This window comes from Accipiter gentilis, chromosome 24 (assembly GCF_929443795.1).
Source record: "Accipiter gentilis chromosome 24, bAccGen1.1, whole genome shotgun sequence".
NCBI lineage: Eukaryota > Metazoa > Chordata > Aves > Accipitriformes > Accipitridae > Astur > Astur gentilis.
In genome coordinates, this window is record NC_064903.1 from 2,188,768 (window position 1) to 2,214,781 (window position 26,014).

The following is a 26,014-nucleotide window of genomic DNA, read 5'->3' on the forward strand; positions in this document are numbered from 1 at the left end:
TTAATCATAGTTTGAGAGTGTTTCTTTGGATCAAAAGAAACTACTGAGGAAGGCAGGGGCGGGGGGAGCTCCTGTGAGGAGAAAAGAGAAGAGACATTATCTACTTTTTTTTTCCCTACGTCCCCCACATCAGAATTTTTGGATCTCTAGTCTCAAACACTGTAGGATTATAAAATAAATTAGAGACTCAGATCATTCATTCCATTGTACATCTCTAATAGCTGCTACAAGAAAGCAGAAGAGAAACACTCAGATCTCAGACATTCTTGATAAAAAAAGTGAAAAAACTGTACTGAGCAGTAGGAAAATGCATGCAGCAGACATAAGCAAAATATGCTTTGATTTTTCAGGAGCTATCTGAATTGTCTTTGTAACATTTATGCAAACAAACAAGAACCATACAGCCACTGTGTTGTGCAAGTATGAATACTATTTTACAGACAAATATCGTCAGATGCCTAACCCAAATAGCTCATAGTTCAATGTATTTACATAAAGGCTTGGCAAGAGTTGCAAAGAAGTATTTCAGTATTTCTAGAAAGCATTTATGTACTGAAAGCAAAAAATATCAAAATGTCTTCTTTTACTTATGAAAACAATCAATCTATATTTAGACTCCTGGAAGTCACTTTCTGTGTTTTTTGTAAGGGCTGAAAGCTGTGTTCATTGGCAATAACAACAAAATGACATTTTCAAAGGATTCAGCTCCTGATCACCACTTCTGTATTTGACAGCCCTTATGAGACTTCACATGGAATAATGGGCAGCCTTTGCCTAGTGTTAGGCAGATTGCTAGAGACTTCAAAAGACTCAAGGGAAACAGGGAGTGTAGTCCAAAGCAAATAAGGAACAGAGATGGAGTATCTAAAAAGAAAAGGGTTGTAAGACTGGAAGCTAGGAGATTTACAGGATTTAAACATTTCTAAGGATTATAGAGTAATGGTAAGAAACAGGCAGCAGTTTATTCATTATATAGGCAGCTATGTAACCTGTAGTGACAATTTAAAGATTCAAGCGAAGCTTAGGGGAATATTTTCAATGGACTATCAAACCTGCTGTTTACAAGAAACTAGAAGAAACTGCCGATGAAGCAGTGAGGACAGCTAGCTTTGAACAACTTAGGGCTGCATTATGTTTTCACTTGGGGCTTGACCTACTCAGGACCAACTCCCAGTGAAATCATTCAAGGTAGGTTTTTAAGCACCAAAAGGCAGATACTCACTAACATAGGTGGACCTATCTACCTCTATATCCTAGCATTTCTTTTCAGGTTTTCCACTGATTTGCAGGAAGTGAAAATAAGAGGCTAAACAGCTCTCAAGCACTCTTAGAAACAATATATAGCAAGCATACAAAAGAAAATAACTACATGGATATATTCTTGTCCCAAAATGGGAAAACAAAATGCAATGGTAAAACTTAATCTTATTCACTTTTTAACAAAAAATCAGTAAAAGTTCATAGATAAGGATATTCCTTCAAGATTTCCACAACCTTCAGAGATCTAAATGCACAGAAGTCAGGAAACCAGAGACTGATGAGAGTCAGTAACTTCATGAATCACACAAGTCCAATGGCCACAAGGTCACTGCAAGACCAATGCAATGAGCTCTTGCTGCCAGCAATAATCAGAAAAGTGGACTGCATTTGTGCCCACAGATCAGCATGTATCTTTTGAGGCTACAATGAAGATGATTTCATTGTCTAACCCACTGAGATACCCAGCATAAAGGCATTTTATTTGGATGTGTACTGAAAACCAACTTTTCACCCAGATACATTCTTTGAAAGATAGTGACTTTGCTATCTTGAAAAATCACAGAAAATTACAAATTCCAAAGTATAGTCAACAGTCAAAAACACTATTTGGCATCTTATTCCAATTTTAATCTATGTTGGTTTTTATCTTCCTAGACACCTATCCTATATAGGTTCTATAATTAATTTATTATAATTTCTTGTCCTGTTGGCATCCTAAGTCTTGCTGATTAATTTCTGTTATAGTCTCATTATTTCAGTTCTATAAATACCCCATTTCATTTTACTCCTTTCTATAGTTACTTTGCAACCTTCTTTTTCTCCTCCACCCGGGGCTCTCACTTTCAATTTAACATGAGACACTGGGCAAAGATTGAGCTGAAATCCAGTAATTACACCTTCCTGCCCCGAAAAACGGAATCATTCAAATAAGAATTATTTTTCTTATGGATGGAAGCAGCTGTGAGCTGTTCTGAAATCCCACAAGCAATCCCCCAAAACCCAATACTTATTACTTGCCAGATTAATAACAGAAAGTGTTGGCTTCCGTAATTTGAAAAACTTATATAGTTCTATTATAATGTGTTGCAACATTTGCATTTAGGAAGAATGAAGAGTTGAATCGTAACCCAGATGCCAGTATGCTGGGCATATCTGGTTCCACCTGCAGGAATATTAAACCACCACCCAATTCATCACTGACAAAACAGGTTATATCCACAATCATTGGCACTCAGTACGTGACTGCCCGCAGAAGACTCTCCCAGTTGTTTATGTCCTTGAGTTATGTTTACTACTTTCAGGCCTTACATTTTCTGACCTTTCAGCTTTTGCCATAAGTTCTTGGGATCCTCTGAAGGTTTGGGAAAGCTTCTGAGTGCTTCTCCTATAAGTGTAAGCACATCCTGAAATAAAAAGGAAACATGGAAATTACTTGGGTTTGTATTCCAGTCATTTCTCATGTCCTGTATCACAGGTCTATCATTGACAGCTACAACCAGCCCCCCAAAAACAACTAGGTAGGTAGCACTCATCGCAAAGTTTTGCTGGATTTTTGAAGCATCCTGCTTAAAAACTTTGTTGAACAGTGTGGCCAGTGATCTGCCTCATAAAGCAGGTTTCTTCCCTAAGGAGGGGAAGGAAAAAGCAGCTGGCCTTTTCAGGGAAGCTGGGAGAAAAACAAAAGGAAAAAGAAGTGAAACCTCACCTGAGACTGAAGTTCTCAAATCTTAGGTATGGAGTGAATGAGAGTCAAAAATCAGGAGACTGGCATTATTAGGTAAAAAAAGATCGTGTGGTACTAATTCCCACCCTGCTCACAAACACAGAAAGATAGACCTCAGGGCTTCAGCAAGCACTACTTATCCACTGCTCAGAAACAACCCGCTTTCAGTCTGACTCCCTTTCAAAAAGTGAGAGAAGAGGTCTTCCTTCAGGAAGAAGATTATCCTGAGGAATAGCCACAGAAGACCCAAGGAATTCTGTAAGTTTCAGCTTACACGGCCTACCATCTGTTCCAGAAGTATCTCCTAACAATGACGGTTGACTCTTTGTGACAGCAGACAGAGACAGAAGAAATCCCAGTGTATCTGAGAGGCCTTAGCCTCCGTAACACATTGCAGTGTCCTATTCTGAGACTCCTACACCAAAGGATGACTAAGGAAGACTAGTATGGGCATAGTTACCTACTGTCACATCATTTTGTTGTTTACCATTTTGTCTTGGGCAGCCCATCAGAAAAACTGTGGAGAAATAATTGAGATGTACCCAAAAGAATTCTAGGGCATCCTGGGAAAGATCTTCAGCTTATATAAATCAGGCAGCTCAAATGACTTGATCAGTATGTTAGTCCCAAGCATCTTATTAATGCTATGGAGACAAATTCTATTTTGACTTGCACTGCATTCAGGTCAATCTGATCTCATTGCCATAAATCAGAGGGAAATCTGGCTTACAGATTAGTTACAGTATGTATAAAATGTACAACTTTTTTTAACAACATTTGCTTACTCTGGAGTAAATCTGTTCTTCCAATTTCTCTTGGATTAAAGCACTTTCCATTAGAATCTTCTTTCGTCTGAGAAAGGTAATCTTGGCTAGCTCTGCTTCCTTCTTCCAACAGTCAGGGCATGCTGAAGATTGGTGGATTTGAGCTTCTGTCACCTGAAAGATGAGACTTTGATGCAATGAGCAATGTCTGTCCTAGCAAGATGGCCACTCCATTAAGAACCATCAATAAAAATACAGACATAGATACTGTCTAAAGACAAAAACCTGATTTTGTAGGCAGTTGTGAATTATTTCACAATCTTTGTCACAGTATCATCTTAATAAGCCTGCCTGAATGTTTTCAGACTAAATATATTTGCTTTTCCCCAGGTATTACCTCTTCCAGCACTGATAACTTAGTTTCATTAAACTTATCTACTGGTATCTCAGAACTATAGCACTGATCTGTAATATACTATTTCTTCCTGTAATAGACAAAGTCTCCCTGACGCTTGAGGTTGCATGGACATTACTGATATCTTCCACAGAAACTGTAACAGTAAAAAACAAACAAACAAAAAAAATGAAAAAAGTCATGTGATTGCCAAGCAACACATCAGCGACCAGCCAACACCAACTGTGAGGATACAGTTATACTGGCAAAAAAATTGTTTTAATTAGTATAACTCATTTGACCCTGGGTGGATGCTCAGTACACATTACAATTTTGCCAAAGTAAATCTATACATATTTTGCTAGTGTTAGTATTAGAGCACCACCAGCTGTTAGTTACACTTGCTTAATGAGTACCTGATGTTCCAGAAGTCAACCTGTGCACACTAACCAGTCTCCCACAATAGCAAATGCACTAATTCCTGAAGGCTTGATTAAGTTAAATTAACATGTTTTACCCCACGTTTCCAATACTTCATCACAATTCAATAACAGCAATTGTTAATTCAGCAATAATTCCACCATATATAGCTGCATGTCTGCAATGTAGCTATAGGAACAGCAGCGTTCCTATGCTGACAGTATACATAATGCCTTAAATACCAACCACAGAGGTTATGATTATCTTAAGAATTTTAAGAGGTTATGATTATCTTTACGAATTCTAAGAGGTAAATAAACTCTGAAGCAATGAGTTCAAATATCTATATGCTGCTCCGAGTCAGAATACAAACATTCCTTGAGATATCAAGGAAAAAAATTTTTCAGAGGCCTGAGCGTGACATCAGTAAGGTCTGCCTGATTTGATCCTTATCTTATGGCTTTTTTTTCCAGTGGTTCTCCTAAAAGCATAGACAAAATCTAAATTCTTTTCTTCCTTGCAGTACCTGTTTAACAGTCTCTCTGATATTTTTCAGGCGGATTCTGTTCATTAGCCGATCAGGAATAATGCAGTTCAAGTCACTTGTCTCCAGTTTCTTTGCTGTGAATCCATGCTGCAGCTTTGCTGACTTGCCACCATTTGCCTGCTTAGAGATCAGCTGCTGACGCATCTTGCTTATCTTAACAGTGCAAAAAGACTGGAGAGCATCCAGTTCTCCATCTAATAATTCAGTAATTTCTGTCAGGCATAAATCAACAAAACAGAAGTGTCAATTACTGTAACAGGGAAAGAGAAGAATTACTGGTCTTGTATCTGTGCGACCTCATATTATCTATTTAATAAAAAACAAACCCAATATCAAGTCTAGAGGCAATGACTGTAATATGAAAACTGAAGAATTTAAATAAAAATCTGGATAGCTGTAGGAACTTCCAACAATAAATGTCCCTATGAATAGTCTCCAAAGGGGGCAGGGGATAAGAACCCTAAAGAATTAGACTATTTAATGATACAGCACAAATATATTATGACATTAAATAAACTGAGTTTCAGTGACTGCCTAATACAGATTTAGCTTCTTCCTACCTCAAAACGCAACTTGCTAAAACAAAATGGATTAACATTTAAAGAGAGCTACTCATCTAGTAACTCAAGAGTAATTCATAAGACACTGAAAAATTACAGGCAGTGTCTATTTCTAACTCCAGAAAACATCTTAGATATATATTCTATAACCTATAGTTAGGCTTTTTTTTTTTTCTCCTAGGATATGCAATTATGTTAGAAAATACTTTCATCTAAAGCTTCAATGGTCATTTCCTAAATTCTTTATATGACCTTGTTTAAACAATATCTTTCACTCTTTCTTCTTCTCTTATCCTTCCAAGTGGCATGTAATAATAAATAAAAACTGAGAGATTATACTTCAGATGGGCAGGTAAGGATGGATTTACAACTTCATTCAATGCTTTGTGGGAGATTTTCCACAGGCTTAAACACAAACAATCAATACAGTATTTCATGAGCATCAGCACATAATGACGCTGTGTAGTACTACATGGCTTTACGAGATATCACCGTTTTCAACTATTTAAACAGGGGAGAGTACCTCTCTACCTTTATTACCCAGATTTTGCTTTTATGTAACTACTGAAGCCCAACAAAACACTTTAATGTGTTTAATTAAAGGAGAAATGAGGAGAAGACAAAACAATACAGTAAGCATTACCAGAAGTCTTGTGAATACCTTTGCATATAGCTAATGCTGACACAGTGTTCCCTTCTCAGGACTCCACTCTGACAGCCAAAAAAAGTCAGACAACTGAAAATTACTACAGAGGTAAGGTATGGTCAGTTTGTTTTAACTCAAAGTATTCAGAAACAAATTACACTGCCTATTTAGCTGGGAAGTATGATTATATCATTTAAACAATCCCTCTATATTGTCCGTTTCACTCATTTTCAGTGATTAAGTTCAGTTTTACTTCTTCTAGACAGCACTGCAAATTTCACTGCATATTTCAGGGTGGTCATCTGACAACTAGTGCATTGGCATTCCAGTCCTGTGGGGTACCTTGGCATAGCCACAACACAAATCCTTAAAACACTGTACAACATGAACGTAAAGCTTCGCCTAAATATGCTGTGATTAATTTAGTCTCAAGTACACAAGACAGAGCTGTGGAATTTTGCAAGAAAACGGAGTATCTCTTCAGAAATGCAGCCAATCTGTATAAAGGATAAGTGGATCTACAGTTAAGACCAGGCAAAGCACGAATTAGTGAACTTTGCTTTATGGTCAACAAAGAAAAGATGTGATTTAAGTGCAACTACCTCAGTTCAGATCAAGCATAATAAAGCAATTTATTCCTCCTTAGAAGATGATGTATCAAATTGACTAAAGAAAAAGACATAGTGATAGTTTATAGACAGATGAATAAGAATTAACAACACTTTAGAATGCAATTTACTGAAAAATTTTTCTTGGGTAGGATCATAAACATTTGAGTGGAAACCACTATTTTAGTCATCAGGTCATTTTCCTTACAATTCCAATGTAGAATCGCTGTAAATCATGTGCCACTACTGGGTTTAATCACACTAATAAAATAGTGGCATATTCATATATGCTGCACATAGAATGAATAAAAAGATTTAAAAGTTACTATTGGGGGCGAGGAACCCTAGAACAAAGCATTTACACATACTAAGTTGAGTACTCAAATGCATAAGTAAAACACATGGGGTCTGCTGAACATATTGTAACAATTTACTACCAGCCTAATTGATTCACTTAAGTTTCTCCTGACATATAGAAGCGCATTTTAATTAAGAACTGGTTTCTAATAATGCATGAATTGTGCTGCCATACACCCACCCATTTGCTCATTTGCACCTACAGACATTAGAAGAAACACTAGCAAAGAGAACAGCAATTTTTACACCTGAATGCACAACCAATTTCAAAAAGTTACTTGTTTAATATTAATTCATGTTTAACAGTAAATAAGCTCAGGAAGAATAATATTATCAAATATCAAGAACTATCATTTTACTGAAAGAAGAACAAAAAATTATGACAAAAGTCAGCACACAGTTAAATTCTGAAAAGTTAATCTTTTAACTGCACAATGACTATTTACTTTCAGATTTTCTTCTAGGTATACAAGGTTCACCTGTCCTTCAGCTGAAAGAAAAGAGATGCATACAAGAGGATCTATGCACTTGCTTTGGTGGTTGGTTTTATTTCTTTTGTCTTTCATGTATTCCCTCCTTCCCATCTTTGAACTAGACATGCTCGAACGCTCAATCTCCATTTGTGGTGCAGATTTAAATGTCACTGCACGTCTGCCTACAGAGAATCCCTGCCAGTGCCCATTACTGTTCCAGAAGTACATTTTGCTGATGCTTGGTTGCCCTGAATCCTGCATTCCCACATCCTCTTTGTTGGAGAGGAATAAGGCAGGAACAGGTGACAAGAGCAACAAAACCAGACAACAGAACAGACATCAAGTCAAAGCCACGTATCATACAGCAGCAAGGTCACAAGGCGCAGAATATTTAGAAGGTAAAGCACAACAAACTGGACCAAGAAGCTGCTCTGATTACAGAAGCACTCAGCGTGTACCAGTGGAGATAAGCTAATCTCCATGTCTACATTCTAAACCCTGCTGTGTGGTTTATAACTAAGTGACCTAAATAGATTTTTCTTTCTGTATGCAACTACATCTTTAAGTATGACATTTTAAATCTGCATGAGTGGAGGGAGAAAAACAGAGAAAATCTTTATTGAGTTTCCTTTCCCTTGATGTCTAACTTTGATTTAATAGGAAAAATAGGCAGGCATTTTGTTGTTATTATGCTCTACTAATGATCTATTTTAAGAGGAAAAAATAAAAGTAAAACAGACTAATTGTGAAAGGCAATAACTGATAACTACTCTTCAGAAAGATTTTAACTTTGCATCTCATTATAACATTTTCAGAATTATCTAAATCACATTTGTACAATTGAGCGCAGTAGTTCAGATTAACATGCCGACAGCCCAATCAGCAAATACAGTGTTTGAAAGATTTGTGCAGAGAACACAGAACTAATATAAACAGTCTGAAATATCAGGCTATTTATTACAAATACGAATTTAAAGCAAGTAAAAGTTCCTCCAGCATGGTGAAGGATACTCTTAGTTTCCACCAACATTAGTAAGAAGAGACAACAGTAAGAACCTTGCAGAATCCATGTATTTTGGAAGAAACTCATTCTTTCCCAGTTCCACAAAGGCAGTAATGAACTCGAACTTTCTTTACAAGCAGCGGTTTCCATTTAGATGTTCCTGGTTGGAATTTCCCCATCTAGCCTACATTAATACTATTTTACTACAGAATCAGAAGAGAAGTCTGGAATCTCAGGGCCTAACTAGGTCTGCAGGAATCCCACAACCTGTGCATGTTATCAAGCAGTACGCTTTGGTGCTGAAAACACGTCAGGAACAGGAAAGAGAGCCAGTATAGACTATTGGATACCTGCTCCCTTCTCCAAACAGAGCAGCAGGATGTTTTCTCAAGTCTCATAGACTACTACTACTTTTAATAAATACTTCTAATAAGCTACTACTACTATTTGGTAAGAGAATAATTAAATGCTGGGACATATGAAAATTTGTTCAAAAAGTGAATATAAACTAGATCTACTCAGAAATACTCTGGACAAGCTGGAAAAAAAATCTGATGCAGAAAAATAAACACACTTCCCTGAATGCACACATGTCAATGAGCACATGCCAGCACCTTTCACCTTAACACCATGAACCACAGGTATTTATTTGCCTTTTACACTGTCCTTTTTTACTTTTGGACTTCTCATCATTGATACCACTATCATAATAACAATAATGGTTAAATTGGTAAAACTGACTGAACTATAACTGTCTGATGCTGCTCAAACATTTCTATGCCTCTAAGTAACATAAACAACCAAAACTGTCTTGTTTTTGCCAGCAATAGTGCCATGGTAACAGTGCGGAAAAATAAATGAGCAAAACATTTAATATAGACATGTTACAAACAAAGGTGAGAGCAAACTTCTGAATACAGTACAAGTCAGAGCATTAAAAAGCCCTATTTGAACTCTCAGATACATCTAAGTTGAAGAACTCCAGTTTCCTGTAGTAAATTTTAAAGATGACTACTGGTCTTTGGAATAATCTATATGGAATTGGGTACTTACAGTCATTTTGTGATGCATTTGTCCAATAACAGCTAGTTGCTACAACACTGTGGTAGAGGGCCAAAGAAGAGGAAGACAGAAAGACAACTATGACAAAAATATCTCACTTCTCCTTAGGCCAGCATCTAGGTTTTAATTCTTTTAGCACACAAAGAAAACTATGAAAAATAAGAATCACATTCCAGGGCATTCCCATATGCAAAACTGGATTACTACTTTTTTCCCCACATTTAACCCTATCAGTAGTAAGATAGTAAAAAGAATTTTTGTTTTATTATCTGAAGACAAATTCAAAAGTACCATACATGCTCAGTGCATATATCACTCATTCTGCCAAATTTACTGAGGGGACTAACTTTGCAGCAATCTATTTCCAGCTGAGCTCATCCTCTATTGTATTTTAAAAAATATATCTCCAAGTTGATAAAATAACAAGAGGTTTGGGAGCTACCAAGCACTGAATTACTGTGTCAAAGAGAAGCAGGCATTTCTAGATGTCAAGTATACAAAAGTTGCTGTGCTTATTTTGTTTATATGTTAATATTCCGCAATAAAAAAATGCAGTACACAGCTAAGTATTATTGATGCTGATCAATTTAGGGATAACTTGTCAATCACATGACAGTGCACTGTGTTTGCATGAGCCTTATTTTGTGCTCTTCATATTGATAGTGGTTGGAAGAACTGTAACAAGGTACCTGAAAAGTGTTTAGCTGCTAGGATGACAAGCAGTATGACAGGCAGACAGAAGACAATGCATCACTTCATACATCAGCACAAGCTAATGAAACAGAACTTGCTACTCAAGACTGAGTGATCACTCTGAATCTCCTTGCCCATCAAAGTCCATAAACCAAAGGCAGAATACTCCCTTGTGCAGAACTATAAAAATCTGAAATTGATTAAGAGGATCCCACGTGTAACTTTCAAGGGAAAGCTCTGCAGAGGTGGGAAACTTCCTCAATGTTATACTGTTGTTTATCATTCTCAATGAATCTGAACTCATCAGGTCCTTTTCAACTTCTCTGTGAATCACACGGTCACAAGATTCTAATGTATTTTAGGAAGACTATCTCAGAGGAGCTCACCAGGAGAAGCCTCTCTACTATGATAGAGATGATCTACATTAACTGTCTTCTCACTTGACTACATGGCAGTCTTGGAAAACCAGTAATAGAAAGATAAATGCTGAAGATGAGTCAGGAACTCATTGACTCACCACCGTTGTGAATGAGCTATACAATTAAGAATAGCCTAAAAATAATCTTAGGTCATGTTTTCCTACGATATATGGATGGTTTGAGGATACTTGTATGCAACTACAGCGCCATGAAGTACCTAAGCAGAAGGATCTCCCTGGTTAATCAGTCTTACCAGTGACCTACAAAACTTCTGAGTTTGTTCACTCTTCATGTACGTACAGACTGAAGAAGATTCCCCTTCTGCTTCAATTATTTTTTACTCAACTACAGCTTTCTTGCTCTTTTTTTTAAATTAAAAATAGTATCTCTGACCCACTTTTTAGAAAGACTTAAGCAGGACTTGCATCCCACCATCTGCTCTCACAGTTGCTTGCGTAACCAGTACATGCAAACAAGCATCCTTCCTTCCTCCCTTCCCTGCTACTCCTCCCTACACTACATCATTGTGTTGGTTAAAGCTGCTCTATTGTTCTTGCCAAAATTGGTGCCCTGCTGCCTCCCTCAGCTTGGGAAAGGAACTAAAATATGGCAAACAAGTAATTAATTAACACAACTGATTAACAGGGGGAAAAACACTTCACACAATAAATCTGAAGTCATGTTTATTTTGAAGGGAAAAAAACCACACTCCTAGTACCTGTACAGCTGGAGAGAAAAAGAGAAAAACTAAACATCCCAGTTAAATTTTGAGGATTACAGTAAAATTTAAAATATGGATACTTTTTTTTTAATGTATTTATCCAGATCTTGTGATAATGCATCACTAGGATAACATCACTATGTCAGGAGCATCAAAGCCATGTGTGTAATGGGAGACAAACTGCTTTCCGAGAAAGCGCAACAGAGAAACTTCATACTTAATTACCTGGCTAATTAAGCCAGGCTAATTACCTGGCTTAAATTTTATATGCAAACTATTAAAGTTAAGTCTAGTTAAAAGTTTCCATCCCCTTTCAAAAGAAATAAGAATGATAACCTCTACTAAAGTTACTGAACTCACCAGCCTGAGTTTTGATGACAGATTTGTCTTGCTTAATGCTAGCTTCTTTATTTTTTAGATCACTCCCTTTTCCCATGACATCTCTTTCTATAGCTGCAGAATCCACTACTTCAGACTGCTCATCTACAATGAAAAAAAGGTAGCTTTGAACATACATTGTACAGAAAGCAGGACTGCAGAAAAACAAAGCGGGAAGCAAATAATCCTCCACTTGAATGTGACAGTTTTCCCTGTTAAGGGAAAAGAAACCCCTAGCCACAGGACTATACAGATAGTACCAGTGATTTCAGGGTGAAATGCTGAGCAAGCTTCTGTCCACAAAGTATCTCATATTGCTCATTTCTAATCACCCCATTGAACGACGTGGGACACACTGAGAAAAATTAAGAGGCTCTTGCTTAGAGCTTGTTGACATACTCAATTTTATCTGTAATGCTAACTTGACCTCAGTCTACCTCCTCCCTCACTCAGCCCCATCACTTATTTTCAGCCCTCCATAGGTTCTTCATTTGTGGCAGCACAAGTACTCTTGGGACCTCAGGCCAACTGTCTCAAGGCATTGATCCAAGTAAAAAATAAAGCAGGACAGGGGAAATAATAAAAAAAAAAAAAATCTGCGTCAGCTCCCTGTTCTCCAGCTTGTTCCAGTACAACTCCAGTTCTGCTGAAAATGAGGAAGCAGCAAAGATGTGAAAGCAAATAGCTGGGAAAAGACAAAAGACTTAAGAGGTCTGAAAAGTCAGTGCCACCGACAGCAAGATGCATATGGCGTGGTCACAGTTCAAAATACTGAGCAGTCAGGAAGCACCTGACTTCTCTACTCTTTTCAGGGTACTAATAGCAAATTCAGTGGGCTTATACAATTAAATAATGTGTCCCTATGGGGACACCCAGCATGACAGGTTTTCTATAGTTTTTAAGTATGCTGTTCTCAGTAACATATAGACCACAGAAAGCAATCAATTTCCCCAAAATATTTTTCTATGAATTATTCCCTAGTTTCTCATTTAACTGGTAGCATTCAGAAGACTCCATAAATTTATGAATCATTAACCTTGTAAAGATAAAAAATGGTAACATTCATTAAAAAAAAAAAACAACCAAAACTCTACACACAGAGCAAGGATTCCTCCTAGCATGTACTCCTTGATGCCAGAAATAAGGATTTTAATGGTTAGACATGGAATAATTTAAAAAAAACCTTGTTGTATCTCCAGAAAAAAAGTTTATTAAAACCTATCATTTGTAAAAGCAAAAAAAATTAAGGAAAACTGTTAAATCTACTAGACACTGTTCAATTACATCAATGTAGCATGCACTGATATCCAATGCTAAATTCTGTGCTACGATAAACAGGGTTTACATTCATGTATACACATCTGACAGCAAATTTTGTCCTGCATTGTTAGGATTTCATGCCTAAACAGTATTTTAAAAGGATTCTAAATTATAATGGTGCTGGTTATTACTGCAGAGTGAAAAAACCAACCCACAGTAAAACACTGGATGGATGAGGGACAGGAGGAACATCTCTACTGGACTTGTCTAGAGTAGAAAAAGAAATAGCTTGCCAATTTTCAAGTACAGACAAGGTTAATTATATATTGGTATATGCCAGCTGATCAAGTTGAACTGAGTAGAATCAGATTACAAGAGTAATAGCTAATAGACATTAAAAGACATCTTAAGTCTACACTACTTTTTAAAAAATATATATAAGTGCTGTAGCTGATCTTTAAAGCTATAATGTTTATATATGCTGACAAGCTCCCAAACTAAGAAGAGATTTTAAAAAATATGCATCTCTTCAAATACTTACAATACTTACCAGACCAAACTTGGAGAAAAGGAGAATGTAGAAGAATGACAGAGAACCCTACAGAGACAGAAGAAAACCTAACAAGACATTAAGGCAGTTAGCTTATGTCCTGCTGCCTGCTTTTTTATCACTCATCTGCTGCAACTTTAAGGCATTATCTAGCCCTCTTAAGTATTTCAAGTCCTGGAACATTCCCTATGCCCTTGGAAAAATTATTTTATGGCCCAGCTATTTTTCATACATGGTACTTCAGTTAAGGTATCTTGCAGAATTTTTTTTAACATGCCAACAGAATTTCAGCATCACAAGATTACTAGGGGAAGGTTTCCATGGCCAAATCACACCCTTCTGCACATAGCTGTCATCAAATCCTGAGAGCATAAAACACAGACCTAGTCAGCATACCGAGGTTCTGTTGCTCTGCACAGCAAAAACACTGTACACAATTTTTACGTTTTTATTTTTGCTGATTCAAGGCTCCACTGCACCAATTTAAAATTATGAAAGACAGGTCTCAAGCATGGTAAGCTCTGCATACCTGCATGATTTTGGCCTGCCAACTGTGACATGCTTTCCAACGTATCTGACACAGCAGACCCCTCTAAATTCTCTGTGGAACAATACGATTCAGATGGTTCGCTCTCCTGCTGCCAGCAGGCTGCTTCCTCCTCACTGAAGGGCTCAAAAGTATCTTCTGAATAGTCCAAGCCAGAGCTACTGTAACTCTGGCTCAATTCCATCTGCCACTTTTCATAATTATCAGAGCTATCTGCTGAGGCTGTCATCATGGTGCAGTACTGCAAATAAAAACAAAAGCATGTAACAGGTTCAATTATACAGGAAGAATGACTAGATTGCTTATAGCAACAGGGACACATGGAGGACTGTTGCAGCTCAGCTCACCCAATTTTGCTACCACAACAGGTGGACAAAATAACTACTTAATCAGTGCACTGGATCAAGGCAACACTCTTCAAAGCACTACTGCTGATCAAAGTAGTATGCATTAAGATCCACTGGGTAAGCACACAATCACAGTTATCACTGAACATTAGCAATGAATTCTGAGCAGCATTCCTCCCAAATTTGTAGCCAATTACAGTAACACTTGGATAAAATCATTCATGAAAACAAACAAAAAAATTTTAAAGTGGTGGGGTTTTTTGCCTTCAGATTATTATCAGCCTCTCACCACTCAGAAATGCAAAACCTCCTTGTTTTGCTTAGATTTTGTCTAGAAAATTAAGAAGAAAACATAACAAGCATCAGCCAGCTGATGCTTTCAAATAAGGAGTCATGCTCCCAATGTGAAAAAGAGAAATAAAGTTCTCCAGATTCAAGCTCCAGAAACAGAAGAGACCTCAGATAGCTACCCATCACATAACACATTTATTTTAAAGCTTTATTTTACCCTTTTTTATCAGAATGATGCAATACTCCTTCTTCCTTTATTTAAGGACCTAAGTAACTTTGTCCTGAGTAATTTTGCTCCAATTCCTTCCCTACTCTCATAAAGTAAGGAGAGTAAAGGGGCAACATCCCTCTGGAAAGATGCTTGCAGGAGTAAGCCATGGCTCCTTCATCAGAAAGATGGGAACCCCAACGTGGTAACAGTAGGGAGACAAATGCACTTTCTGTCATGCCAGAAATTCACGTATGCCACTGTACTTGGTGTTTGTTACTGGGGTTTAGGCAACTTTGTTTTAAAGGTGCTGGCTTTGGCCATTTCACTACCGAATATGCTATGCCATCTGTTTTATATGCCACATTACTGCCAAAGTCTTTCTGCACACTGTGTGAAGACCCTGTGCCCCTAAAACAAATTCAGGACTTCTATCCCAAGGCTAAACTTCCAAAACTAACCTGTAGTGCCAAATTTCTAGGTCCAAAGGTTTTACTTTTAACATGGTCCCAAAAATTAAAGTACTGTTCTAATCTAAACGTTAACCATTAATAAACACTAAGTAATTCTTTTGTTCATTACACCACCACTAATTCAGGCTGGAGATTGGTTATTAAGATCAGGTCTACTGGAGAAAAACAATAGGAAATGCAAACAGAGAGTCAGTTCTCCAGCCCACAGCTGACCTAAGAAACTGCAGCTGCACAAGCAGCACATGGATCATCACGGGGTCAGAAGATGAATTTCAGCGAGTAACACGACTGGCTGAACTAGGAACGCTTCATCATATCAGATACAACCGATATTAGCTAATTTTCACAGTGAAAAATAGGTATTTGTTACAACATCAGCAGATAAATAACTTCGAAGCCATAAGTATACTTAGAAATAGCAAATAAAACATGTTTACAGCCAACTTTAAAGTTGCAGCTTTTATTCCTCACAAGGCTGAGGTAATATCTGCCTTAACAGACTGGCAGAAAGCAAGCTTAGCGCTTCAGTAAGGGTTCTGAAAAACAGAAGCCATAGAACTGCCTGAATTACTTTTCTAAGAGTCACTTTGTCTTACAGACATGGCGACAAAACCTTCAGTCACCACTAAGAAGAGGTTGCTGTGATGCACTGTCACTGAAAATGGTAAGCGCATTAGAAGAAAACCTGAGGGAACCAAGCTTTGTCCTCACAGGAGGCAAAAATGTGATTGCAACACACCACACCGGTGAAAAAAAACATGAAAAACGTGGTGGAGATGTATTTCCACCAAGTGCCAGCCAATTAAGAAACTCTTCTCCACGCAATTCTAGTTAAAAACCAAAAGCAACAGAGGTGGGGTGGCGGTTTATTGTTTTTCATTTCACAATCTTCCATTTCCAGGCTGAAAACACGGGTTTTTCAAAGCTATTTAACGCACGCTTTGACAAATTCCCTCTCAGAAAACCCTGACACGAACCAGATGCTCTCAGTGCACTGCGAGCACCCTCAGGCCTTCCTGCAACCTCACAGGCTTGGTCCCAGGGACCAGCCACCCCCCAGGCACATTAACTTGCTCAGCCGTGACCGAGAGTTTTGCTCCCAAGGCGACCAACTCGTCTCACAGAAGGGACCCCGATCCCTACCTGGCCTCCTCCGGCTCCTTGCCCCCCCCCGAAGCCCCGCTGACAGCCGGCACCCTCCCCTCCGGGCGCGCTTTCCCGCCGGGAAAAGAAGGCGCCCACCTCTCCTCACACCGCCGCCACAGACGGGGCTCCTTACCCAGGCCCACCAGCGCATCGAGAACCGGCAGCCTGCCGCGCCGACCCCGCTTCGGCACAGAGCGGTGCCCCGGGGCGTTGCGCTACGAGCCGCGGCGGCACGGAGGGAGCCCTTGAGCCCCGAGCCCCGGCTGACGGGACCGGCCCCGCTGGCAGGCCCAGGCCGCGCAGATAACCCTCACAGGGCGGGCGCGGCGCCTCACGCTCCCCGCGGGGTGCGGGGGGGCTCCGGCCGAGGGGAGCGGAGAGACCGAAACCGGGCTCGGGGCCCCGGCGGCCGTCCCGCCGCGTCTGAGGCGCGGTTGGCCGGGGCGGGGCGCGGCGCGGCGGGAAGGCCGATTCCCTTCGCGCACGGCTCCGCCCCGTCTCCCCGCGGCGGGTGCCGGAGCGGGAGAAGGACTTGGGCCCTGGGAAGGGTCCTGTGAGGAAAGGGTCCTGTGTGGCGGCGAGGGAAGGGTCCTGTGAGGAAAGGGTCCTGTGTGGCGGCGAGGGAAGGGTCCTGTGAGGAAAGGGTCCTGTGTGGCGGCGAGGGAAGGGTCCTGTGAGGAAAGGGTCCTGTGTGGCGGCGAGGGAAGGGTCCTGTGAGGAAAGGGTCCTGTGAGGCAGCGAGGGCCTGGCCATGCTCCCCGGGGCTGCGCCTACCGCCATCTCCCTCATGTCTTCCCTGCCCCTTAGGCAGCCAGGGATAGAGATAACTTTTTGTTAAAATGGTTCTTGCTGTCACAGAGTTGTTGTTTTTATACTGAAAGTGCGGCTCGGAGGTGCTGGCTGAGGCGGGCAGCATGGCGTGGCAGGACATAGCAGAGCGAGCCGGGACAGGCCAAGAGCTGGTGGTGTTGAAGAATAACTGAAGAGATTTTAGAATGATCTGAGTATTTTGTGCAAGGCGTATTTTGTGCAAGGCATGTTTTGTATAGATCAAATAAGTAAGGCTGTAATCGGAAAGGCACACGGTTGGCATTCATAGAGTAACGACATGCTAGAACAATTAGGCCTTGATGTTTTGAGGAAGCTTCGTGTGCATTGCCAACTTGGCAAGAATACTCAAGGTCTGTCAGAGAGAAAAGAAATGTTAAGGATAATTGGACCTCAGAAATGTAGGATGTGACTGATAAACAGAAACATCCTGCTCCAGAAGGCGCCGAAGGCCGGATGATTGCCAAAGAAGCATGAACCTGCAAGGAGCGTGCATGCTAATCTGCACGGCAAGCGAGGCTAATCTAAATATAACTGGCCAATAGTAGATGAGATGGTGACTACAAACCAATGAATGTAAATTTAGGTGGGTTTTTACTAATCGTATAACAGAATAAATACATTGTTTTTCTTTGCTGTGGTGTGCTAGTTTTGTGGAGTTACCACCTAGCACCCATCTTTGTGCAAATATTAAATAAATAATGTCTCTCCTGAGAGTGATCATTGGCTCGTTGCACACCGGGGAACAAATCTGCTTTCTGGACAACGCTGGTGTGGGTAATGGCAAGGCTGGGCCGTTGGCTTGGGGTTCCAGGGACTTTGTGGACAGCCTGGTGCCAACCTGTTTCTGCTGCTTGTAGTGTAGCTACAGCCTTGGGTGCGACAGTGTCATGGGAGTAAGGTGGAAGAAGTTTGTGTTTCAAGGGGTGAAAACTTCCCATAGCTTGAGGTCCAATTTCAACAGGTACATTCTAATAGAAGCAGCTCTTCTGTATACTGGGATCTTGGTTTAATGCTATTTCAGGTTAGCTAATACCTCTTTTTTTCTTTCAGGGAAGTAATTCTTTTTATCAAGAAAAGCTTATTCTTCAGTTCTGGGATGCATAGCATGTTGTCTCTCTCATGTAAGTCACTAAGGTATTTTATCCTCCTAAGCACCTCGTGCTGTATTTGGACTGACTTGACAAGGTCTCAGCTTGGCTGAGATCTTTAGGACAGAGATCTTGTTTTCTCTCATGTTTGATTAAGTGCAGCACATGATTTTAGCAGCTCAAGTGATCTTGTTTCTCTTGAAAGAGAGAACTCTCTGTGCTGCAACTATACCTGTAATATAAAGAAGATTTGGCCAGCATAATGAGATAGATCCACAGTGTTGCTGAAGAGTAAATAAGTGCATTGATGCAGTGGAGCGTAAACCACAGTGGAATAAACAGGTCTGCCTACATATTGTTCAAAAGCTTTAAGATTCAGTCATTCACTGCTTTCTGCAGAGAGTGGACTGCTTGGTGCTGGCCCTTTTCATTTTCATCTAGCTTGCTACAAGAAATTAAAGTAATTTACACGTGATAAACATTTCTTTTACATTTTCCATCCATACAAATTATAGTAGTGATCATAGAGGTGTGCAGCTGCGAATGGAAGGGGCAATTACCCATACTGCAGGAATTGGGAGTCAGCTGAATACTAATGAGAATTGGGCTGTCAACACTATGGAGGGAGCAAAATGCAATTAAGGAAGTATATGCTGTTTAGATCAGCCCAATCTGCATTGTGTACTAAACCTCTCCAACCCCGAGATTCACCTTTCATTGATTGCTCTATGTTGTATTTTCCTTCTCAGGAAAGTAATGTTGCAAACAAGCTAGCAAGCACCCAGGCTGAATAAGATCAGTATCTGGAAGAATCTAAGAGGTAGGCTGACAGTTTTCATGCTTTGGGTTATAAATGATGCTGAAATAGGGTTGGGAGAAACATTACCTTTTCTTTAAAATTCTAATCAAGATACACAGAGAATAACACAGAATAACTAAGAATAACACAGATCCTTACAGTTCCCACTAAAGCTGGCAGCTTGATACTTCATTATTTATCATCATCCGGTTTTTTATGGTAACAGTTGACATTAGATTATTACTGACCTGGTTGGTATTTGAATTTATTCGCTAGAGGTTAAAGACTTTGTAGCTTCATGTTCTCAGTCCTTTTTAAAATTCATAATTTCAGACCATGCAAAATACATTGTTCTATCAAGTTTATTTCTCTGACATTTATTCAGTGGAGAGTGTGAGCCTAATATTAAGGGCTTTTGAAGCCCAGGATACAGATAATTCTTTTCACTGGTCTTCCCTAAAACAGGTCATTTTATCACTGTGGTTCCCCTTTTCGGTGTCTAGGAAGTCAATGTGTTGAATGGCATAATTATTTGAACCAGTATTTGTTTTTAAAGGATTTGTGGGTGATAATAGATGGCTCAACCCAGTTGTGTCAGAAGGTATTAAGATTTCTGTCTGCTAATGTCATGGAGTTGGTCCTATATAGAGCAATAAATAATACTGTGCGAGAAGCAGTGACAGGCTTTTACTCCAGCTCGTCTCTTTATCATATGTTATATTAAATTTAAACACAATTGTTGAATTCCTTTGTGTGGGTAAATGCTTTTTGATGTCTCCTTCTATTAAAGTTGTAATATCCCTTTTAACCAGAGGGCTGCATAAGAATTCATACTTGCTAGGTATGTTTCTCAAATAATCATAATCTCATTAATGTTGCCAGCAGAACTAATTGGGCTGTCACAACGAAGTTCAGCACCCAGCTGGAGAATTATGGTGTGAGGCCAATGGAATTAAGCATATTCTGATGGTGGGGAAAGCTAATGTGACTCATTAATGAAACACTCATAAGCATTACTCTATATGAAAAGGCAGGTAGTTTGAGGTCGTTTTTTTTAAACCCTGGCAATAAGAAGGACAACTGCAAGAACTTGTATGAAATTTCAAAGCATTTGTTGACAGTTCAAGATACAATAAAGGTTTTCTTCTTTATCAGCACGTACATTGAAAGTATTACTAAGTAACACCTAGACACCATAAATCATTGATGAGAGTGTATAGTTTGAAAGCGTAGCAGAGGAAATGCTGTAGGACATGCAGCATCTCAGGAAATCATTGTGTTGTTTAGGGCCTGCTGTATTTAAAATGGTCATTTCAGTTTCCATTAATTCACATCTCTAATTAGGAAATGGATTGGTCTTTGATTAAAGTTGATAGAGACTGGTTGGTGTCCATGGCAGATCAGAAGCGCGCATACAGATTACATCTTAAAAGTGTCCACTGAGTTTCAGGCAGAAAAAAATGCAGACCTGTATTTGTAGGTAGCTGTTATTAATTATGCTTCACTTGATAGAAGGAAACCACAATAACTGCATTTTCACTAGGCTTCATGGTAGAGAAAAGAGGACTAAATCTTTTGTGAAAAAAAGATAAACTGTCTCTTACAATCTTGTCCATGGTCACAGTAGCATCTCTGCAGGCAGGTGTCCTTTCATCTAGGTCAGACTCGGTAACCACCCTGGGGAGAAATATCCAGTGAAGATCCTGGTTGTGAAGAGCATGACAAGTGTCTTTTTATGCCAAGCTTTTGTACAATGTGTTGCTTCGGTGAGTTGCTGGAGAGCATTGTACACTTTCCCCAGCATAACCTGAGGAAAGGTTGTCCTTAGGATGAGAAGCAAAACAGAAATTACTACTTGTGATTGTGAAGGAGCCACAGCTGCATTTCCAAGGTTTGGTATTAGGCTCAGTGCATAGGTTAGATTCCAGTTAGCATAGCTACGCTCTACCTTCCTAATTTTGCTTTGCACTTTCAGCTGGATAAATATTCATACTCACTGTGTGTCCTAACGTGGTGGTAAATAGGAAACATCTGCCTTCCCATGTCTGGGTGCATTTCAATGCAAACTGTACACATAGATTGCAGATTTCCTTGTGAGTCCTTTCTCCCTACAATAGCAAGAAATTGCAGTAACCTTATGGGAAAATATCTGAAAATGCAAGTTCCATTAGCCAGCATTATAAAATAACTATTCATATATGAACATATGTATATATTTCCATTTATATGGAAGCATCCAAACTCCTCACCAGAGACATAAAGGCCTGTTGGAGAACAGACACAGCTGTGGGAAGTGCTCTGTCTGAAGAGCAGAGAGGAGACTGACCAGGCATTTGACAGTAGTTTCTTAGAGAGGAAGTAAAACTTGGAGTGGAGACGAGTTATTAGATCTACTCTTGATTTCTCAAAGTACTTCACCTGGAATTGTCTCTTTGCTGATCCCAAACCTAAGATCGTATGGGATGGGACTGAATCTCTAAATCACGTCTTTCACAGGCGTCATGATCTTTTGTGTCTGAATAGATTCAATGCTGCTTACAACAGCAACTTGAGCATAAGAAGGTTGCAGTGCATGAACTCTTGCTTTCAGAGACACACAAAGGTATTGGTTTTTAACTCAGTCTGCATCCCTGTATATGTGTTTGCATCAGTTCATTTTAATTTTTCCCTGTGCAGAGTTATTGTAGGTGCCTTCAAGGAGATGCTTTAAATAGTTGGGTATTCGAAACCAGTGTTTTATCATTGTGCTTCTGAGGAATAATGTGTTCCCCTGGATGGACAGGTTAGGTTTATTTCCTGAACATGACAGTAATTCATGTGAAAGAGGAGAACTCAGAAACCCATAGAGTAAATGTTTGAGATTTCATTTTCTTCTCTCCTTGTATTATTTTTGCTTAATGATTTCCCTGTGGACCATCCTGATGAATTCCCAGTGTGTGGCTGTGGGGAGAGCTTTCAAAGGGAAAGGCAAAGCCATCATACACTTTCAACAGATCGATACTAGACTTATTAATCAGTTTTCTTCGGTAATAGGTTGACTCTTTTGGTAATCTTTCAGAATTTATTTCAAACTGATGAGTTTTGACATTTCAGGAAATGCCTTTATTTAGGAATTGCAGCTTTTCATATTGACAGTCCGTTTAACCCATCATATACCTATCTGTTGTAAAAACACAGTATTTATTCATTCTTCAGCTGGCTTTTGTGGTACTAGTCATTGCGATATTGAAGTGTCCTACACGTGCTGTAAGTCATATTAGCAAGGCTCTTTCTGGTTTTCTTCTTCTAATTCTTTATTGGTGGAATATTATTTCTACTGGAGGAGATGGAGTGATTTTGCAGTTTGTCCAGAGGACATTGTTTTGAGATCTTTATAATCTTTTTCTGAAGGTAGGCTTATTTCTGAGAAATCTCATGGTCCTGGAAGAAGGAACACCAGTGTTACCCTGAGCATTTCCTTACTGGTAAGGAGGTGAGATGTTTTGGGTGACTATTTTTGGAGAAAGAACTTCTCTCTTAATTTTCTGGAACTGTTTGGGAACTTAGAAAAGGGACACTAATCTGAAGTTTGGCAACCAGTTTTTGCCACTTACCTATGTGTGTATGTGCATGGAGATGTTTGAGAACTTTAGATTCCTAGTCTAAGACAGACCTTCTCAATAAATACAGCCTCTATAATCTTAAATAGTGGTTTTCATTGTACTGGTTAAGCTATCATATTCTTAACAGTAGCTTACTTGAAACATAGCTGATGTTTCCAGCTCCTGTGGGATAGGTAGCTGGAGGCAATCAGACAAACCACTCAGTGCTTTGTGGGACATTCCACTAGATTATGTGTTGAATAATGCAGCTATTAAGTAAATTTATCATTCCCTCCAGTGCGTGTTGGTTATAAAGAAAACACAATCGTAAAATTGTTAACTCTGAAGTCCCATTAATAGAATGGACCTCATATATGTAAATTTTGGAAGGCTTTTTTTTGGTCTCCAATTATTACAGTCTGGTAAGAGTTCATATTAGGCATGTAAGCGTGCATATGCCTAAAATGTCCTTAAAAACCAATTAAGTATATGGGAATACATTTTGCACTGACTCACCATATAATTTTGCAGAATATTCAAAATATTAATTACTCTCAAAAGACATGTAAAATAAGTATTAGTACTGCCACACTATAGGTGGGAAATCAAAGGCATGAAGATTAAATGACTCCTTTAAGGTCAGACAGAATGATAGCTGAGATTCTTGGATTCTAATCACAGCACTTCTTGCTGTGACAAGATGCATCCTCTTATTCATTATTTTTTCCATTATTATTCTTTAATAATGAAAAGTCGTCTAATTGGTTATGTTATCATTTAGAGTGAATCACCATATCACAGCATTCTGAAGTATGTACAAGATCAGAAATTTAAAAGTCCTATGCTTTTTTCCCAAGTTTTATAAGCTCACTGATGGATATTTATGAAATAATTATGCACCTTTTGAGTTGCTGAACCACCTACAGAGGGAGAATCTAGACAGTAGGAAGCTGACATTGAGTTTGGCAGGCAGGTTAAATGATGACGTGCACAGGGGATTTCCAGTGTCTGTGTATGAAAGAGGATTTTCAGCGTAAAGAGTATCTCACAAATACTGTCAAATGCAGTTAATGTCTCATTATGTGAACTAGAAAGATTTACTCTCTCTCTGTTTTAGAAGCTTGATTATAGGCAGACCATAATCCTTTCCATTTGGTATCATATTGATCTTTGCTGTCAGAGTTTGGGGATGGAGGGCTCTCAATAATGAAAAAAGAAGGGAAAAGCAAAAATAGTGTCTTTGGTTTTGACACAGTTGTCTGAAGGCTCCGTGTCCACTTGGGATTGTGGAAGATCAGAGTCTGATTCCTTTTGACTCCATACATAGGCCTGAGCCAGATTTCCAGATCTGCATGTTCCCAGCCTTCTTCTCAGTGAGAGTTCCTAGCTGAGACCTAGCTACCACAAGTGCTTGTGAACCTTCTTGAACTGCTGACCTTTCAGGCCGCTTCAATATCAGATATATACTAAAACGATGGACTTGGCTCAGCCCTGATAGGTACTCTTGAGTAAATCATTCTACCCCATGCCAGTAGACCAAGTTTCCAGCAGAAAATGAACTTGATGATCTGATTCTAATTAGTTTTTTGATTTAATGGCAGTAATTTTACTTGCATGATGGTAGTCATTGCCCCAGCTAGCAGGAATAATAGAATTGTTTTCCTTAAAGGCCCATTTACGATGCATCCTCTGTTGAATCTTAAGCAATATCAAGCAGAAACCTATAGTTATTTCAAAACTATGTTATTCAGATGGTTAAAAGTGTCAGGCTATCTTGCCTGAGCTTGGTGACTGGGAGTTGCCAGTATAAGAAAATGCACACTCTTAAAATACAGTTTGAATTTATTCCACTTTGTTCTAAGATGATCTTTTTCCTTCATTGATGATTTAAACACCTGGAAGTTAAAGTCCTCATAAAATTAGAAACAGGCAAACAAAATCTTTAAGGAAATTAAACAGCATGGGATGTGATGTATTTACATCAGTATAAAACCAGAATGATTCCACAGCAGATAATTAAAAGCAACTGGAACAAATGGACTGATCTCCTTAATAACCTAATGGGCAAAGTGTCATTAAAGTATCGTTCTATTTAGGTTACCTCAACTCCATATCCTTTTAAAACTTAAGCTGAAGAGCTATAAAAACTTGTACCCTTAGTTATTTTTCCTTTTAAATTTCTAAGAATTTGGCTCTCAACAGCTGGGTTAGAATTGGATTAGGTATCTTCACATTGCAGTGCATTTTGAATGTGGACTTGAGAGCCTGGCAATCTTTGCTTGAAAATCCCATCCTGCTAGCAAATGAATCTCCTGAATCACTGTCACCGTCTGTTCATTATCAAAATGCTCATGAAGGAAGAGAGTGGGCCTACCTGGCAGGACTGTGGAACAGGTTAGATATATGGAAAGAAAGTCAGGGCGTATCAAGTCTGAATAGGTATGGTGGAAGAAGCGTTTAACTTGATTTGGTGGAAGGCAGTTTTTTGTCCCCCTGTGATTTGCACATATCCATAGATGGATGCAGCTGGGGAAAGTTATCTACCCAGAAGAACTCAAAGTTTTGGCTAGTCTGTCAGCTCCTTGTCAAGCTTTATTCCCTTCATTAAGAATACATCTACATCTGCCCTTCCTTTGTCCTGTATTAAATGGAATTTTCCATTATTATTTCTTGCATCTATTTACCTTTATAAATTCTTCAAATGAAGGAACGCTTACAGCTATGAGGCTCTGAGCTTTCAAATTCTTCATTCATAGAACACCTGCTGACTCCTGTGATAGCTCAGCTTAAAAGACTGTTAGATTGTTCCTGAATTTTGAAAAGCAATGTACATTTAGATTAGATATTAGGAAAAATTTCTTCACC

General features: G+C 39.1%; 1 protein-coding gene across 5 annotated transcripts in view; it reads right to left on the reverse strand.

The window, feature by feature from the left end:
- The window catches only part of C24H8orf48 (chromosome 24 C8orf48 homolog), an 80,465-nt gene extending 63,222 nt beyond the window's left edge, over positions 1-17,243 (reverse strand). For 3 of the 5 annotated variants that reach the window (XR_007509496.1, XR_007509495.1, XM_049828049.1), the window contains exons 1-6: positions 16,984-17,243; positions 14,368-14,626; positions 12,011-12,133; positions 5,088-5,320; positions 3,769-3,921; positions 2,579-2,663 (exon numbers count right to left, since the gene is read on the reverse strand). Coding sequence is in view for 1 of the 5 variants with exons in the window: in XM_049828049.1 (XP_049684006.1) it covers positions 2,579-2,663; positions 3,769-3,921; positions 5,088-5,320; positions 12,011-12,133; positions 14,368-14,626; positions 16,984-17,001 (871 nt within the window). In the remaining 4 variants the exon portion in view is untranslated. Of the gene's footprint in view, positions 1-2,568; positions 2,664-3,768; positions 3,922-5,087; positions 5,321-12,010; positions 12,134-14,367; positions 14,627-16,983 lie in introns of all 5 variants that reach the window. The other 2 variants (XR_007509497.1, XR_007509498.1) reach the window with 2 other exon arrangements.
- Between the last annotated feature and the right edge of the window lie 8,771 nt (positions 17,244-26,014).